The following is a 17,800-nucleotide window of genomic DNA, read 5'->3' as shown; positions in this document are numbered from 1 at the left end:
GAAGAGAGCCTACGAGTCGATCAATTTCCAGAGCTTCTGCTCATCTTTGTTATATAAACTGACACCTCTCCCAACCTGACCTGCACCTGCTGACCTTTTGTGCTAAAATTCGGCAACAGTAGAGGGGAGGGCAGCTGAGTTCTGGGATTAGGCAGAGCCAGGCCAAATATAGCTCAGCCACTTAGTTAACCCGAGGGAAGGCCCGTGTAACCACAGACAGCTTACATAACCTCTGTCAGCTCCAGAGACCTCATTTATAAAGAGCAGTTAACGCTACTACCTGTTCTCAAGGGCTGCAGGAGGATTTAGAAATAACGTAAATTCTGGCTGTGTGCAGTTTATTAAGTATGCAGTAAATGGTAGCAGTTCATACGGTCATCAGGCACCAAAGACTGTAGCTCTTATTTTAATTGGAAGAAAAGGCAAAAGCCTCGTCGTCAGCGATGGGCAACCTCGATCAGAGGGCAGGCAGTTCGCAGGGGATTTATTCTAATAAAAGAGTGAGAAGTATTCATGTGAGTAAGGAGAGATCGACGGTTAAGCCAATAGATGCAAGAAAATCACACAGGTCAACAGGAGACGCAAGACCAAATAAGGAAAAAGAGACTGCAGACACGCAGGCATTCGCCTCCTTGCAACCACACGGCAGAGAGCCCAGGGTTCAGACGAGGTCGGCCCGAGCCGCAATTTCGTCTTGGCAAAGGCTCGAGTCCCACTCCTAGGAAGCCTGACAGCAGGGCCCTCTCCTTGGGACAGCTATGCCATCAGTACGTGGTAAACAAAGGTGGGGACAGGGCATGCACAAAGGCCAACCTGGGCTGTGCTTGCGAACCTCTCATGTCCTACCAGCCAGCTCCTTTGCCCATTGACTCTAGGCAGGGACTGTGTGCATAAGCCCAGTGCATGATTCTCACCTCATCCCGCAGGGCTGGAAGGCAATGGTAGATTCTCTAGGACAATAAGGCCCAGCCGGTTGCAGGGGCGGGGGGGTGGGGGATGGGGAGGACAGTGCAAGCTTTGCAGTTAGCCGGAACTAGGTTCAAATCCAGCTCAGCCATTTGGTATCTGTGTGGCCTTGGGCAAATCACAGGCTCCCTTTGGCCTCAGAGCTATCATCCATCATGGGGAAGGGCAGCCTGTCCTTTGCAGAGTTATCACAAGGACTAGACGGGACCGTGAATCTAAGTCACCGAGCAAGGGGCCAGGCCAGCTGGAAGAAAGGCCACCTAGAGAGAATGATACCTGGCATAAGCCATCTAAGAGCCGCTGCTCGGAGCCCATCAACTCCGAGGAAGACACACAGCCCAGCACAAGTGGGAAGTCACACTAGTCACACGAGTGTGACTTTGTTGTTGTTTTTATTAAATTTATTTTTCATGTTTGTTTTTGAGAGAGAAACAGAGCATGGGCAGGGGAGGGGCAGAGAGAGAGGGAGACACAGAATCTGAAGCAGGCTCCAGGGTCTGAGCAGTCAGTACAGAGCCCAACGCGGGGCTTGATCCCTTGAACTGAGAGATCATGACCTGAAGTGAGGTTGAACGCTTAACTGACTGGACCACCCAGGCGCCCCTCCATACCAGTGTGACTTTGGACAAATCACTTACCCTCTCTGGCCGCCCATTCCCTCATTTGTAAGATGGGGATAATTTTCCCTGTGCAGGGTCCTCCTGAGGATCGGGGTGATGCCTTAGAGCAGAGTTGCTTTGTGCAGAGCTCGGCACGGAGTCACAAAGTGAGGTACTGTCCCTCCCCAGGGGCCAAACCCAGGCTCGGGCCCTCTCCCTGACGACTTCCTCCCAGCTCCCTCTCTCTTGCAGCGTGCATGTGTACACCTTCAGAGGAACCGATATAAAAATAGCCAGCCCACTGCACGTCTTCCCCAGGACAGGGCAGCTCTGTCTCTTAGAGCCAGTTCTTTCCAACCGCACCTGAGAGGTCTTTGCCAAGAGCAGCTGATGACACGGGCCTGCTGAGACGGCGGATCAATGACTGGCTGTGTGTGGAGCTGCGGAATCAGAGCTGGCCTTTAAAGGGCCCTGGCTGGGGGCAGGACGCGTGTGTGTTAGTTATCTGTTGCTGCACGACAAATGGCTCTGCTACCGAGGGGCTTAAAACAACACAGATGTATTATCTCACGGTTTCTGGGGTCAGGTGTCCAGGTGGGGTTCAGGTGGGTGCCTCCGACTCAGTGTCTCAGGGGTTGCAATCAGGCCATCAGCCGGGGCGGCAGTCACCTCAAGGCTCCAGTTGATCTGCGCGATCCACTTCCAAGCTCTCTCACATGGCCGTTGGCAGGCTGCACAAGGTTCACGTCCAACTCCCTCATGTAGCTGCCAGCCAGCCTTGGTGCCTCACCATGGGGCCTCCATAGGCTGCCTGAGTGTCACACCATGACAGCCAGTGAGGAGGGAGAGAGAGAGAGAGAGAGAGAGAGAGAGAGAACCCAATGCAGAAATCATAGTCTCTTTGTAATCCAATCCGGAAGCAGCATCCCATCACTGATGCCTGTTCTGTTTACTGGGAAAGACTCATTAAGTCCAGCTCACATCTAAAGCGAGGGTACTAGAGCAGGCTGCGACTATCCAGGGGACGCTGGGGGCCATCTTAGTGACTGCCTCCATGGGGGTGGGCATGGGGACAGGCAGAAATGGGGGGAAAATCATAACTTTTTTTTATAGTGGAAAGAGCCCAAGCCCAGTGACCTTGCCTCAAATGCTGGCTGCTCTGTGTAGCCTTGGGCTGCCTGCCATCTCGCTGCCCAGAGTGCCAGCCTCCCCTCCTAACGAGCGAGGTAACAGCCCAGCCTCATACACTGTTTGGCGGATCAAAAGACGCAGTGGCTGTGAATATACTTAAGGAAGCTTCCGTACGCGGTTGGTGTGAGCATGGCATTATGATATCATTGAGGGGAGTCCTGGGCAGACGGTAGTGAAAACCCACTCATAAAACTGCTATGGGCACACCTTGGGGCACATATCCACCGCTTACGATATCATTCCCTCAAAATCACCCGTTCTACCTTGACTCTGACTCCTCAGCTGGCCTGAGCTAGACGGTATGCATGCGTACATTCATTCATTCATCCATTCATTCATTCATTCCCTGAGGCCCTAGTATAGTCAAAGCCCTTCACCACGTCATTCTTAATATGGACAATTCTGTGACATAGGCGTTATTAACTCCTTCTTTACAGATGAGGAAACGGAGGCTCAGAGATGCCAAAAGCAAACTCCCTGAGCTCACACAGCTAGGTGAGATTTGGTCCACACGTGTCCTCCTTGGTCAGGCCACACTGGTCCCTCTCATGAAGTAACACTGCTCTCCCCACCCCCCTCCCCGCCCCCGGCCCTGCAGAGCACAGCACCTGGCTTCACCCGTGTGCAGGGCATATCCTACCTCAGAGCATCTTTGTTCCCCTTTTCTTCTTTTTTTATGGTTGTTCTCCCTCTTCCCCATGAAAACATAAGTTTGCTTTCCTGCCTAACAACCACCATATCTCGCATCCCTCGAGAAGCAGTCGGGTACACAGCAAGGGTGCAGAGAAGAGCTGGGGGGTGAAAGAAGGAAAGGGGAAGCCAGGTTGCTAGCAGAGTTCTGCGGTCTCAAAGCCCACACTTTCGGGCCCCCGGAGCTGGCTGGTAGTGACCCCGTCCCCCAGGGCCTGCCTCCACCACCCTTCCAAACTTTCCCCTCTGGGGGCAGCTTCTCAGGAAGACTTCCTCAGCCTCCAGGGCCGCCCACATCATGGCAGCCAGCCCATACATTCAGCAGGTGTGCTTCTTCCATTCCACTCCTTTCTATTCTGTTCTATGGCCAGGTGGCTTGTGCAAGAGCCAAGCAGCTGGGGAGGTGGGGCGGGAGGGTGGGGGTGGTGGTAGTGGTGAGCCAGCCCCGTCGGCTGGCTGCCTCTCCCTGAGGCCCACAGAACCCACATGTGTGACATTTAAAGCCCAGCTGGACTCCGGAAGGGAAGTTTCCCCAGACCTTCCTTGTAAGCCTCTTTCTGGTCACTGTGCCCACCACCCGCCCCGAGCCTTGAGGGAAACCTCCCCTGCCCATCTTTCCCTGCTTCCCATCATGCTCTGCTTCACAGAGTGCTGGGGAGCAGATCCACTGTGCTTCCCCGAAGCCAGCAGAGAGAGGCTGATGCATTCACACTGCTTGGTGAAGGCTGCGAACACCACAGGGAAATGCCCCAGAGTGCAGCCAGCTCAGTGGCCTGTGAGCAGGGTCTTGCTCACTTTCTGAGCTTTCAGCCAAGCACCTCTCTTCCGGGCTCCCTGTCAGCTAACTGCCTGTGACACATACGCTCAGGGATCCCAGCCCCCTCAAATGGAACCAAGAGAAATGAAGTCCAAGGCTTCCTTCTACCTAAGGTACATTGTCCCAGAGATTGATCCTGGCAATAATCATTCATGAAAATCCACCCCTGGCCCACAGCAGAGCCACGTCCCTCCCAGCCCCTCCTGGAAAGGTTTCCAGGACCACCGTGACGTCATCCCTCACAAAGGCCACACCATTCACCCCTGCCATGTACACGGGCTGCCTGGGGAGGCTTACCCGGTAGCACTTACCATCACGTGGCACTGTAACTGCCTGTCCCTGACCTCTTCCTGAATCCCCAGGGCAAAGCTCAGGCCTGACACAGAACGGGTGCTCTGAAAACATGTGTGCTGAGTAGATTTTGCAGAAGGGTCCTAGCAACGGTGAAGAGAGGGGTCTGTCCACCGTCCCAGTACTTCCAGGCTGTGTGACTGTGGGTAAGTCCCTGACCCTCTCTGAGCTCCACTTCTCTCCTCTCTATAGTGGAGATCACAGCTTACAAACTATTAGCCCAGAGGACCCATCTAGGTTGTGGATGTGTGTTTATGGCTCGTTCAGTGCTTAACTTTATTTTAAAAGCAGGTCCCAACATTTAAAAATTGGGAGATTTCATGGGGTGCCTGGGTGATTCAGTCGATTAAGCATCTGACTTCGGCTCAGGTCATGATCTCATGGTTCATGAGTTTGAGCCCCACATCAGCTCTATGTTGACAGCTCGAAGCCTGGAGCTGCTTTGGGTTCTGTGTCTCCCTCTCTCTCTGCCCCATCTCCTGCTCTCTCTCTCTCTCAAAAATAAATAAATGTTAAAAAAAAATTTAATTGGGAGATTTCTACAGAACCTAAATTTTTCAGCTTTTATTGAAAAATGAGAAGATCTGGCTATACTGGGTTCATGGTCTCACATACACAATTGGCTGGCCCGGGCAGCAGCTGCCCCTTTAAGTGGGGTGTTTGGACACAGCACCGCCTCCCCTCACTCCCTAGAGCCTGCCCAGAATGCTTTATGTGTACATTTCACTGCCTGGCCCCCACTCCCGCAGGCACCTGAATTTGCCACCTCAAATGTCAGCATGACCTGGCTGTTCTTTGGCTCTGTGATGCCTAAAGGGTTCCTTCAGGATCCCTAGGTGACAAAAACCGTTCACACTCTGGGTGAGAAATGACTTGGGCTGAGTGGAGAGAAACTGCTGTTTCTGAGGATGACACAGAGTCTATAAATAGCCTCAGAGCCAGGTGAGTGCTGACACTTGCCCAGTGTCACCTGGGCTGGGAGTCCTCGAGGGCTGGCCGTGTTTCAGTTCATGCCTCAGCCCAGGCACTGTCCCTCCTCCTGATGCCACCAAGGGCAGTAGTCCGAGTAGGGTGACTTCACAGCTGAGCCCGTGGAGAAGGTGGAACTTTTCTCTGGCGTGGGCAGGAGGTAGTGACAACACCTGATTTTCCAAAGAGGGTAGAGTAACATGAGTGGAAGGGGCTGGTTCTCAGTCTGGGGTGCTAGAGATGGGGACACAGCACCATCAATGGTTCCCCAGTGCTATCCAACTATGTTAGAGCTCAGCCTGGCCTTCAGGACCCTCTGTGATTGCCCCCCACCCCCACCCCAGCTTTTCAGCTTATGGTCTGTCATAGACTCTGGGTCTGGAATTCTCTGTTGTCCAGCCGGAAAGTGGGACACATGATTAAAATGTGAGAGAGGCTAATGTCTGGGAGGAGACCAGAGCCCCAAGTAAGGATCCTTGCTCCATTTTTACTAGGATCAGAAGGTTTACAGGGTGATGGACATGCACAGATAGACAATGAGCCTATGAACCTTAACTCATGGGTGCGGGGAAAAGGGGGTTTTGGAGATATGTGGTTAGGGGTTGGGGTCAGTGCAAAATAAGATTCTGGTGCTGGGTGGAAGACTGTTTAAAGCAAACATGAGGCCCTACCTCTGTTTACCTAAACTGGCCTAGGGGACAAGAAAGACTGAGCAGTGCTACCTTAGGGTCAACAAGGCACCTTTTTTTGCTAATTAGCACTGCTCTGGGCAACTTCGCCCCACTGCTGTCTATAGCCCTGTTTACCTATTTACCTAATTTGGTCCTTCCTTCCTGTGAAAGCAGCTTTCTGCTCTTGTACTAAATTGGGGAGGCTTTCCACCCTGAATACCTAATCTGGTTTATCTCATCTTGGATGTTTTCATCCTGAGATTCCCTATCCCCTATACCTTTGTGCTATACTGGGCCTCTGCACCGTTTACCTAATCTTGTTTACCTAAACTTGGGTGTGTTCATCCTGTGGCTTTCTAATTCTTTATGCCTTGTTTACCCATCCATGCAAGTTCAGGGAATTCCTAAGCTTATTTCCCACAATGGTCCATGTTGTAGTCTTTCTTTAAAGGTACCCGGCCTGGCTCTGGCTCATCCCCGTCCTGGAATCTCCTTTCGGCATCTTTGTGTCTCTGCCCCTTCACTGTGGTTGTCTCCAGACCAATCCCCTGGGGCAGAAACCATCTACCCTGTCCCTTGAGCTGCACAGCCTCCCGGCTAACTCCTCAGCCTCCCTCTTACTGTGCGGTCTGTCCCTCTTACCATCCCCACCCCATTACCAGCTCCTGGATGGCAGTGAGAAGGGTCTGGCCCAGGCAATAAGCTCTGGCCCTGGGGTCAGACAGATTCATCGTAGTCCCAACACTCCACTCCCGGGCAATTAATTCACTCTCCCGTCTCTTGGGCCTTTCCTTCCCCATCTATGAAATGGAACCGCTTCCCAGGCTACAGTGGGGGTGTGGACAAACTATGGGCTGGGGAAGGGCTCTGAGGACTGAAGTGGCGGAGTGAATGAAGGCATCTCCCCTGGGTGACGGCTGCTCATGCCTCACCGGGGTGGGGGATAAACAGAGGCCCTCCAGGGGCAGACTTGAGGGACAACAGGGCACCACCAATCCACCTGGCATGGCGAAGGGCTGTGTGAGCCGAGGTCCTGGCACTGACGCGTGGGCTGATTCCTATTTCCTCTTTGCATTCTACAGGATGCACTGATACGGGGTGGGGGGGTGGGTGGGAGGGGGACCTGGGAGACTGCTGAGGGCCCGGATGGGGCAGGCAGCAAGCTGGCTGCCCACTCAGGCCTGTTCTACATCAGGGCACAAGAATCGTGAGAAAGGAGCCATTCCCCAGGACAGAGTGAGGCTCCCATCCTGAGCTGGAACCTGGGAGCCTCTGGGCTCCCGGATGCAGCTGGAGCATCACTGAATGACCAGGCTCCTCCTGGGCCAGGAGAGAAGGGGACTATGAACTTTCAGAAAAGGTCCAAGCCAAAATTTCAATGAGCCTAGGACAGTCTGCTCTAACCTCATGAATTTACTTGGGCCAGCATTTTGCTGCCTGACGCCTTCCTAGGAGCAGATTCAGGTCTCAGCTCAAGCCCACCTGACTCCAACGTCCAGCCCCTCAGGTGTTCCCTGGACCTCTGAGCCCCTGCAGCTGAGACCCACTGCTGTCTGAGCCCTGAAACTGAAGCAAAGACTAGAGTCCATCTATCACTGATGCTCAGGGCCCAGTCCTTAACAGCTGACACATTCCTCTCTCTCTCGATCATTTTACTCTTGAAACAGACCTGGACACAAGCAGGGTAAGGATTGCCATCACATCCTTATTCTCCAGAGGGGAAACCGAGGCAGGATCTAGGGTGCTCATAGCCCCAGACAGTGTCTTCCTTACTCTGGGTCCTTGTTTTCCATTTGGAGAGGGCAGATGTTAGCCGAGATGCTCCCCCAAGGCCCCAGCATTTACTTACCGTGGGCCTCCCATACCTACCAGGCTCCTAAGAGGCCCCCCTCAACATGTGGGGTCAATCCTCCAGACCATAGTTCTCAGTTCCCCTTCTCTTCTGTCTTGCCCTTTCACTCACTCATCCCTGCATTACCTATGGAATGGCCCCCATATTCTGCTCTCTGCAGCTGTGCCCTTGGCATGACTGGGGGAGGCACAGAGCCAGCTTCCAGCTGCTCTAGTTGCTGGAAACCAGACCTGTCAGTCTATGGGGTGGGGAGGGGGTAGTCAGACCGAGTCCTGGTGGAGGGCTGGGACCTGGCCAGAGCTCACCGGCCCACGCCGGGTTCCAGTCGTGTGGGAAGGGGATCTGGTGTATAGAAGCATCTGGAGACAGGGCCAGGCTAAGACCAGCCGCCGGAGGTGTCTCTGCCTGCGTCCTCCTGCCATCCTTCGCTCTAATACACCTCTCATCTCCACCTTCTTTGTCTCTCACCCACCGTCTCTCTTGGTCTCCCTGTCTGCAGGGCCTATAGGTGGAGGGGCGTCTAACAGAGGGCTCGAATGTAGCCTTTTGTGATCTTCAAATAAAAACACACGGGTGCTCATCTTTTGGAGTTAACCACGTTTCAGCATATTTTCTGTCTCTCTTTTTTCACTCTGTTGGGACTCTTACAGAACGGAACCGGCCCCCTTTTGCTAGGCCGCGTCTGTCCTTCAGGTCCCTGGCATCGCGGGGGACGCGTTGAGAGCAGCTCACTGGCTGCGCTGCCCGCTGCGGCCGGCAGGGGTCGCCCGCGGACAGGCCCGGAGGGGGCGGGTGGGGGCGGGGCCGCGAGGCGGACCCGGCCGATAAAGGCGGCGGCGCGCGGCTGGGGCTGACTCGGCCCCCAAGGCGCGCGTGACCGTCGTCGTTATAGTCTCTGCCGGGACCGACGCTCTCCCGCCACGACCTGCGGCCGCGATGCTGGCGCTACGCTGCGGCCCCCGCCTGCTCGGCCTGCTCCCTCTCCCGCGCTCCGCGCCGCTGCGCCTCCCCGCGGCCCGCGCCTGCAGCAGCGGCGGCGGCGCCGGCGACCCGTCCCCCTCCTCCCGGAACCCGCTCGTGTACCTGGACGTGGGCGCCGACGGGCAGCCGCTCGGCCGCGTGGTGCTGGAGGTGAGAGCACAGGGCTGGGTCGCGCCGGACTGCGCGTCCGGGATGGTCCTGGAGAGCGTTGGACCCGGGCCCGGCGCTGTACCTGACTTCCTGGGTGACCTTGCCCCCTACACCTGGGCTCTGGGCCTCAGTTTCCGCATCCTTAGAAAGGCGCATCAGATTGGTCTCTTCCGGTCGCCCCTCGGAGGCAGAAGGGAGGGCACGTGTGAAGGTGAAAGCTCAAGGTCAGGTAGTAGACTAGGAGAGGCCGGCCCTGCTGGCTGGCCCCGGGGTAGGGGAGAGGTCCTGAGACTTCGCGAGGTCAGCACCCAGGTCCGGAGCTCAGAGGCGGGTGTCGGGGGGGCTCCGGGGTCCCGGCTGCGGGCCGGTGCTCACGTGGCTGCCCTTGCTTAACGCCGCCCGCCCCGAGCTTGCCCGCCGCCCCGCCCCCTCGGTGGGACTCGCCCCCTGCCGAGCGTCTGGGAGGGAGCCCGGGAGGTTCTGGCCGCCCTCCCGCCCTCTCGTGCGGGGCGGGCCTTGGGCCACCAGGCTGACCCAGGATGGACTTCCTGCAAGTCGGGGGCAGTGTGCCCGGGGGCCCTTCACCCCAGTTCCACCCCCTCCCCCCTCCAGGGGGCAGCACCCCTGTCCTGCCCCTGACTCACAAAGAAACAAACAGCGGGGTAGATAACATCGGGAGCTCAGGTGTAGCCTTCAAGCCCGACCCCATTTTGAACCCAGAGGCCCTAGTTAAGCCTCAGTTTACTTTTTTGGAAAATAGAGAGCACCCTCCTTACTCCCATTTATTTCAATGGTTTGGTGCCAGGGTAGCCCTTGAAGCTGGGAGGCAAGAGGTGGGCTTGGATGGGGCTCTAGCCTCCCCTTACCCACCCTCCCACCCCCCTGCATCTCTAAGGGACTGGGCCTGGCTCCTCTCGGGGCCTGAGTCTTCGTGCTTGGGGCCCAGCTGTAGTAGCTCTGCCAGTTCTGCCCGTGGAAGTAGGCCAGGATGGCATCGTCATCCCTTCTGATAGATTAGGAAATCGAGGCTCCTTCCTCCCAGTTGGGGTTCCGGAAGCATCTGGCAGACATGATAGCTGCCTTGGCCGCCTCCTGCGGAGGGCTGGGACCAACAGGAATGGAGTGGCCCATGGTGCACCCTCCGACTCCCAGGCCACTGTGGGGGTTGGGTGGTCAGGAGTTTCCTCCCGTCACCTGCCTCTGGACTGACCGTGTTCTCTTGTCCCTCCTCTCCCCACAGCTGAAGGCAGATGTCGTCCCAAAGACAGCAGGTAAGATGAGGCTTGGGGCCTTCTGAGTGTGGTGTAGGTGGAAGAGAGGGGGGCCCAGGGGGGTGGGATGGCGAGAGAAGTTGGGGCCCAGAGACCCCTGACCAGATGGGAGTTCCACATGAGGCTCAGCTGCTGCGTATCCTGGGCCAGCTTCCTGTCCCTCTCTGAGCCTCAGTGTTAGCCCTGCCCACCTGTCCACTGTAGCCTCAGAATCAGTAGAAGGCGCATGTCAGTTTCCCCGGGGACAACTTCCTGCCTCCTGGTGGCCGATGGGACAGGGTGGTGGCTACGTGGCCCAGGGCCTCGCTGCCAGGAGCCTGTGTTCTTGTCACAGGGCTTAGACACAGCTTCGAGAAGGAGATGACTTGCCCTGGGTCACACAGCCAGAACAGACTCGGGGGCAGGCCTGGGGTCTTTCCACACATGCTCCTGTCTGGGGCGGGTGGGGAGGGGGTTGAAGAGGCGCTGGCTAGAATGAGCTGTGACCCTGGGGTTGAGGGAGGCCTGGCTCTTGACCTGCTCTCCCTCCAACCCTCAGAGAACTTCAGAGCCCTGTGTACCGGGGAGAAGGGCTTTGGCTACAAAGGCTCCACCTTTCACAGAGTGATTCCGTCCTTCATGTGCCAGGTACTGTGGCCCTGCCTCGGTTCCTCTCCTGTGCGTGGGGGTGGTAACGGGCCACCTCATAGGGGGGCTGTCATGAGGATTAACAAGGGAGCACCTGCCTGGTGTGTGGAGTGATGGGTGACTCTGCAGGCCTGTCTTGTCACCCTGATGGCGGCAGAGCGTGTCTGGGCCGCCACAGCCCTCCCCTGGCCCGGCTGGCGGAGCCTGTGGGGTGGGGGGAGCCGACACTGAGGCCCCGATGCGCGGGGGGGGGTCGATCTTCAGGCTTTGGAGAACCAGCATATTCAGCCTCTGACGGTGTCGCCCTGAGCGCTTGGCATAGGACAGGAGGAGGAAGAGAGACGGCAGGGATGAGAACGTGCAGGTCTGAACTTGGAGCTTCTCTTTCTAGAGAAAGGCCACTTTCTCGGTTGGATGAGTGTTAATCATGTGGGCTGCCTGGCTTCCAAAAACATGAGTATTGGCGATGCCAGAGGTTTGGGGACAGATGTGGACAGCAGGAACCTCCCCAGGGGTCAGGACCCGAGCTATGTCGGCAATTGTCCTCTGTTCGGTCAGACCCAGCTAAGACGGGACTTGGTGTCCTGAGGCCAGCGGACGACAGAGGCAGGCGCATGAGTGTCATGGCCTCTTGGAAGTCCTTCCGGCCCACAGTTCTGTCCCCCATTCCCTCCACCCCGATGTGGGGCTGTCATCATCTTGTGGTGAGCAGCAGTGGGTCGGCTCTGGGTCTGCTGACGTGGTGACTGCGGGGATGGGCGGGGAGGCCGTGGCTGTGGGACAGGCCTGGCCAAGCCTGTGGCTTTCTGCTGCAGAGGCCCTCGCAGCCCTGCCTGTGGCCGGCTGGGGATGCAGCAGGAGCTGATGTGGAGGCCCAGGGCTAGTGCCTTCCTCTGAAGGGCAGCAGGCAGGGGCGGGGCTGCCAAGGCCGGAGGGCTCGCTGAGGCATGCGTTGGGGGCACCACGCCCGGGGTCCTGGGTCTCTGGCACATGGGGAACCACTGGGTCAGGTGAAGGGGAGATGCCGGTCAGGGAGCGGAACTCACCATGTGCCAGCTGCTGCCGCTCCCTGCAGATCAGACTAGGGAGTGGGGACTGCTGGCCCCCTCCCTGTCTACCCTCCAAGAGTTGTGGGTAGAAAATTGTAGGTCACTAGGGATCTTCTCAGAGTGGCCATGAGATCCTTCGAGAATCATTTAAAACCTTGCCCAGATTTAAAAAAAAAAAAAAAAAGGTGAATCAAGGGGTGCCTGGGTGGCTCAGTCAGTTAAGTGTCCAACTCTGGCTCAGGTCATGATGACATGGTTCGTGGGTTCAAGCCCCGCGTCGGGCTCTGTGCTGACGGCCAGCTCAGAGCCTGGAGCCTGTTTCAGATTCTGTGTCTCTCTCTCTCTGACCCTCCCCTGCTCACGCTGTTTCTCTCTCTGTCTCTCTTAGAAATAAACAAAACGTTAAAAAAAATTTTTTTTTTTAAAAGGTGAATCATTTGGAAGGCGCGGTAGTAATGGCAGAAAATACTTAGGCTTTATTTTTGATTATTTTCCTTGTTATTTTATTAGTCCTTATATCCTCGGATGTTTTGTTTTTTGACCCCTTGTGCTTGAGGGGCTTCTGGCTGGGTGGGTGCGAGGTGCGCTCGGGGCTCCGTCCCAGCGCCGCAGCGGTATCCCCCTGGCGGCCCTGGGTGGCCGTGGCTCAGAAGGTGCCCTGTGCTTGCAGGCGGGCGACTTCACCAACCACAATGGCACCGGGGGAAAGTCCATCTACGGAAGCCGCTTTCCCGATGAGAACTTCACGCTGAAGCACGTGGGACCAGGTGAGCAGGGTAGCCAGTCCCCCAGCCCGGAAGCCCTGAGCTTTGATGCCACCACCGCCGTGCCTACTGTGCCTAACACCTGCTTGCTCCCTGTCCGGCAACGCACTTCCCCGACCTCAGCGCTCTGGGTCGGGGTGCTGGGTTTTCCTGGAGCTTTTTCATTCTGAGCTCACAGTTTAAAAAACAGGCCTTTCTTTGAGACACTGGGGGAAAAGCCTTTAAGCAAAACCCAGCATCGTGTCACATTGAGGACCCAAGGGACAGTGGGCACAGTCCTGTTCCAGCTCCGCTATGGGAGCTTCCGCCAGGCCTCCCTGTGGCAGCCTAGGTGGACAGGCCCTGGGGAGCTGGTCGTCCTCCGGGCCCTGCCTCTCCCCTTCAAGCTCCAGGATTTTCAGACTTAAACGTCTTTGCAGCGGTGCGAGCTGTCCCCTCTTGTGAGTGACTTGGCCGCTGAGCTGCCTCCTGGGGCAGCACACCTCACCCCTGCTTATCTTTGCAGGCGTCCTGTCCATGGCGAATGCAGGCCCCAACACCAATGGCTCCCAGTTCTTCATCTGCACCATAAAGACAGACTGGTGAGTTCCCTGCCCCTGGGGGGCAGCCTTGCAGCCAGAGGAAGCGTCGGGTGCTTCTGAGGGGAAGGTGGTGTACGGTGGGACTGTAACCCTGTCCCAGGCTGTGAGTCTATATGGGATAAAGTTCATGGAAGGACTAAGGGAGAATTTGGGTTGTTGTTGGAAGTGCGTCTTTATCAGGTTTGCATTGTTGCTGTCCGCTGGAATTTTCTCCATGTGCCATGCACGCATGCACGCACAAAAGAACTTCTACCAAATATGCTTGGGAAAATTCAGCAGAGCTTCCCAGGCCTCCAGATGGCCTGGGGTAGAAGCCTCTTTGCTTAGTTTAGCCTGTTGTTTCCGGGCTTCACGTTGAGCATGGAACGGCCCCTGGAGCCCCTCTTGCCCACAGGCCCGTGGATTTCAGGGATGTCTTCCCTGGGAGATTAACCATCACCTGAGAAGTTCCTCTACCCAAAGCCCCCTGTGTCCCAGCCCTGAGGCATGGAGGGTTAAGGGCTCAATAGCTGGCCCAGAGCTAAGACTTAGTAAAGCCCATTTTCTGGGACTTCAGGGAGACCTGAGTGGTAGGTGGATACTAAGCTGTCTCCAGCCCCCAGGCCGAAAGGGACGCAGAAGTCTGGGCTGGGCAGGTCACTGCGGCTCTGCCTGCCCTTTGCTCTCTCCGCGAAACCCCTAATAGATCCTACATTGCTGCCCTTGGCTATAGCCAGTGTTGGCCTTGCTGGCACTGACTAGGCTGCCTTTTGAATTCATGGAACTCTCTGATCGAGAGCCTCTCGGGACTCGTTTTCACTGCACTTGTTATCTTGGCTCTTACCTTGCCACTCGTGACCACACACGGACCTCTGATTTCTTGGGACTAGTTCGATACCCTGTTATCTCCCTGTGCAGAATGAGAATAATTCACTTTTCATAGGCAAGGTGACCGGGATGCAGGTTAAGTGGCCCCGGGCAGAGGTCACAGGGCCCGTGAGGCAGAGCATAGGCCCTGGAAGGGAGAGCTCCTCCGAGGAGCCTGGCAACGCTTAGTACTGGAGCTTTGAGGGGTGGGCCCAGGTTGTCAGTGTGGGTCCCCCACACTGAGCTCCCTGCCCAAGCGGCCATGGTGTTGGTCGACCCCTCACTACCTCTCGTTCTTACCTGGCTCAACTCACAGGTTGGACGGCAAGCATGTGGTGTTTGGCCATGTCAAAGAGGGCATGGATGTCGTGAAGAAAATAGAGTCTTTCGGTTCCAGGAGTGGGAAGACGTCCAAGAAGATTGTCATCACAGACTGCGGCCAGCTGAGCTAAGCTGCCGCGAGCAGGGCGTGAGGCTGGCGCAGCCGTGCCTGCGTGGGCCCCCTTGGGGGGCCCCGCCGCGGGCTCCCGCGGACTTGTCTGTCCTTGTCCCACATCGCTGTGAGGATGTCCGATCTCCACGGGGCCCACCCTCCCCCAGCACCCCGTTTCTGGCATCCATCACGGACGTGCTGCCATCCAGCCTTACCTGTGCTCTCCCCAGCCCACGTTCACCTGTGCCTTGGACATTAGGGGTGGCGAAGGGTTAGCTTCAGGTTTCTGCCTTTTCCTTGACCGACGGGGGAAAGGCAGCCACTGCCAAAGGGCCACTGTATCTGTTTCATGTCCTCTTCTAACTGGGATAACTCGATTAACGAGATCACCTGGAGGTGAAGCTGTGACAGCCCTCTCTGCTGTGGAATGACCTCACTCGGTGGCGGAAGCCACCCAACCCCAGAGCTTGGCCTTTGGAACGTAATCGGGGCTTTCGTGAAGGGTCCTCGGCCAAGGCCTTTCGTCCCGGCCACTGTGAATCCTGTTGTTCGCTGCCGCGGTTTCTGAGGAGAGTCCATGAGGGGAGAAGCAGCCAAACCCAGGACAAACCCACTGCGAGCTGTGCCTAGTTGGTGAATCGGGGACAGTGGAGATGGCGCGTCGGTGCCCGGTGCTCCGGAAGACCGTCGGCGTGTATTTCCTAGAGGGCTTTGATCTTTCTGTTTAATAAATCTACTGATGGTGTATATAATTCACTTCTGGGGCATTTATTTGTGTTCACTCTAAATGTGAAAATAAATCCTATTTTCTATAAAAGATTGGTGTCTGGTGGTTTTAGGAAGCAGCGTTTGTTATCTCCCCAGCAGCCACGGAGGGTCCCCTTGTCATCCTTACAGATGAGATGGGCTCAGACAAGCTGTCTTTGCACCCATGGGCTCTCTGTGAGCAGTGGTGTCGCCCTAACCCCCAGACTCCTCCCCGAGTCTGTTTTCCTCTGCCGCATGCTGTAACAGCGATGCCTGGGGTGGGGAGAATCAGGTGCGATCTGCGTGAAGTGCGTAGCGTGGTGCCTGGCACATCATTGTAATAAACTCTCTGGAGGGACCAGAATGATGACGTTTTCCGTGTGTCGAAGTCTTAGGGAAGGATCTGTGATGATCTGAAGTTAGGTGTGGACTTTACCATCCTAGATTGGCCGTTCAGAGGTGGAATTCTAGGGGTTTCTGAAGTCTCAGGGAAGGCAGACTGGGGGCTGGGAGAAAAAGATTAAGAACTCAAACAGCCAGAGCAGGCACCGTCTGAATAATAGAAGAGTCACATTTTATTCGCAGCACGAATGCAGTTATTTCACATTGAGATTCCTGGAGTCTGATGATGTGTGCTCCCTGTCATTCTGAGGTCACAGTGGCTGCAGTTGGGTCCTTTGGAGTCACGGACGGTTTCCATAGTGTCAGTTTCCAAAGTTCAGCTGCATGTATTGGGAGCTTAGCTGGCCTAGCAGCTTCTAAATAATTCTCAAGAGCCGTGGGGGTCCTCAGCAAGGGGGAGACAAGGGATGTGGGTCCCTGAACCCCATTTTCAGGCAGATGCCTTCTTTTTTTCTTATCAGGGCTCTGCAAGGGGTTTCATTTGAAGAATGGGCTCTTGGGGCACCTGGGTGGCTCTGTTGGTTGGATGTCAGGCTTTGGCTCAGGTCATGATCTTTCCATTCCCCAGTTCGAGCCCCATGTCGGGCTCTGTGCTGACAGCTCAGAGCCTGAAGCCTGTTTTGGATTCTGTGTCTCCCTTTCCCTCTCTCTCTCAAAAACAATAAAATAAACATTAAACAAATTAAAAAACAAGGAATGGATTTTTGAGCCAAACAGTATTCATGATAATGGTGATGATAATAATAATTGATCCAAAAGCTAGTCCAACATTTTATATGTGGGTGAACTGAGGCCCTGAGCAGGGTCACGATTCCCTAGGTGACCCTGGGAATCAGCCGGCAGAGCAGGGGCTGAAACTCGGACTCGCCAATGTTGGGGGCCTCTCAGAATGCCCAGGCCCATAGGTCCTCAGATGCCCCCATTCAGAACTCGTGATTTCTGAGGTCAAAGCCACAACTTCTGTCCTTGTGGAGTCTTCTCTTGACCTCTGGGGGATTCTAGGGAAGCAGGGGTGCTGTTGACAAGTTTGAGGGGCAGCCCCTTGAGTGGTGACCTGCTGGCTCCATGGTGATTTCTGAGGGGTCTCAGGTCAAGAGCTGTGGGGCTTGTGTTTGGTTCACAGAGGCTTTCCTTTCCTGAGGGGAGGATGTGAGGGAATGAGCGTGTGTGTGTGTGTATGTGTGTGTGTGTGTGTGTATACACACGTGTGTGCGCATGTACATGTACATGTCCATCTAGCAGAGTCTGATGTGGGGCAGAACTTCCTAAAACCAGTTTCCTGAAGATGGGGCCACTCGCTCCGTTCGCTCCCACGCGCCTTGCTCAGGGGCCTGCGCCTGGTCTTTCTGTATAAAGCGGGAGTCCAAGTAACATACAAAGCAGACAGTGACTTGCTGGCACGTGGCCCCTGATGCACCAATGAAGCGGTGACTCATGCACGTGCTCTCAGATGTAATTGCTTGACGCCCGGGAGGCACGAATCTTGAAACATCTGAAACGACATTTTTCTGAGACAACAACACATGATACCTTTCCAAAGGGACTTCGCCGAGGTGGAATTCACGCAGAACAAAACTCACACGCTTTGAGCGTGTAGCTCGATGACTTGGCAAATTCACACACCAAATGGAGTTCTAGAACATTTCCGTCTCTCTGGAAAGTCGCCCCCGGGCACCTTCCCAGGGCACCCCTGAATCCTGTCGCTGTAGATGAATCCTGCCTGTTGGGGGACTCGGAGTCATTCAAGGTTGACTCTCCGTGCCTGGCTTTTCTCGTGGAGCACGTGGGAGAACATGGGAGGATAAACACACCTCCGGACTCCGGCATGTCGTTCCGTGGAAAG

At 55.8% G+C, this 17,800-nt stretch overlaps 1 protein-coding gene and 1 long non-coding RNA gene across 2 annotated transcripts; one reads left to right on the top strand and one right to left on the bottom strand.

The window, feature by feature from the left end:
* Positions 1 to 324: 324 nt before the first annotated feature.
* LOC120237320 lies at positions 325 to 1,343 on the bottom strand. Its single transcript, XR_005529921.1, has 2 exons — positions 915 to 1,343; positions 325 to 489 (listed from the first exon to the last, which is right to left on the bottom strand). It is a non-coding gene; the product is annotated as an uncharacterized LOC120237320 (long non-coding RNA).
* Positions 1,344 to 8,946: 7,603 nt separating this feature from the next.
* PPIF (peptidylprolyl isomerase F) lies at positions 8,947 to 15,625 on the top strand. The gene is made up of 6 exons (XM_039240546.1): positions 8,947 to 9,237; positions 10,478 to 10,508; positions 11,047 to 11,135; positions 12,855 to 12,951; positions 13,454 to 13,529; positions 14,692 to 15,625. The coding sequence occupies exons 1-6, from the start codon at positions 9,043 to 9,045 to the stop codon at positions 14,825 to 14,827; spliced, it is 624 nt and encodes a 207-aa protein (XP_039096477.1). The 5' UTR covers positions 8,947 to 9,042; the 3' UTR covers positions 14,828 to 15,625.
* Positions 15,626 to 17,800: the final 2,175 nt, after the last annotated feature.

This window comes from Hyaena hyaena, unplaced genomic scaffold, assembly GCF_003009895.1.
Source record: "Hyaena hyaena isolate Hyena2069 unplaced genomic scaffold, ASM300989v1 scaffold_176, whole genome shotgun sequence".
NCBI classification, from domain to species: domain Eukaryota; kingdom Metazoa; phylum Chordata; class Mammalia; order Carnivora; family Hyaenidae; genus Hyaena; species Hyaena hyaena.
The sequence above is the reverse complement of the archived record's forward strand: the minus strand, read 5'-3'. Positions and strand labels throughout refer to the sequence as shown.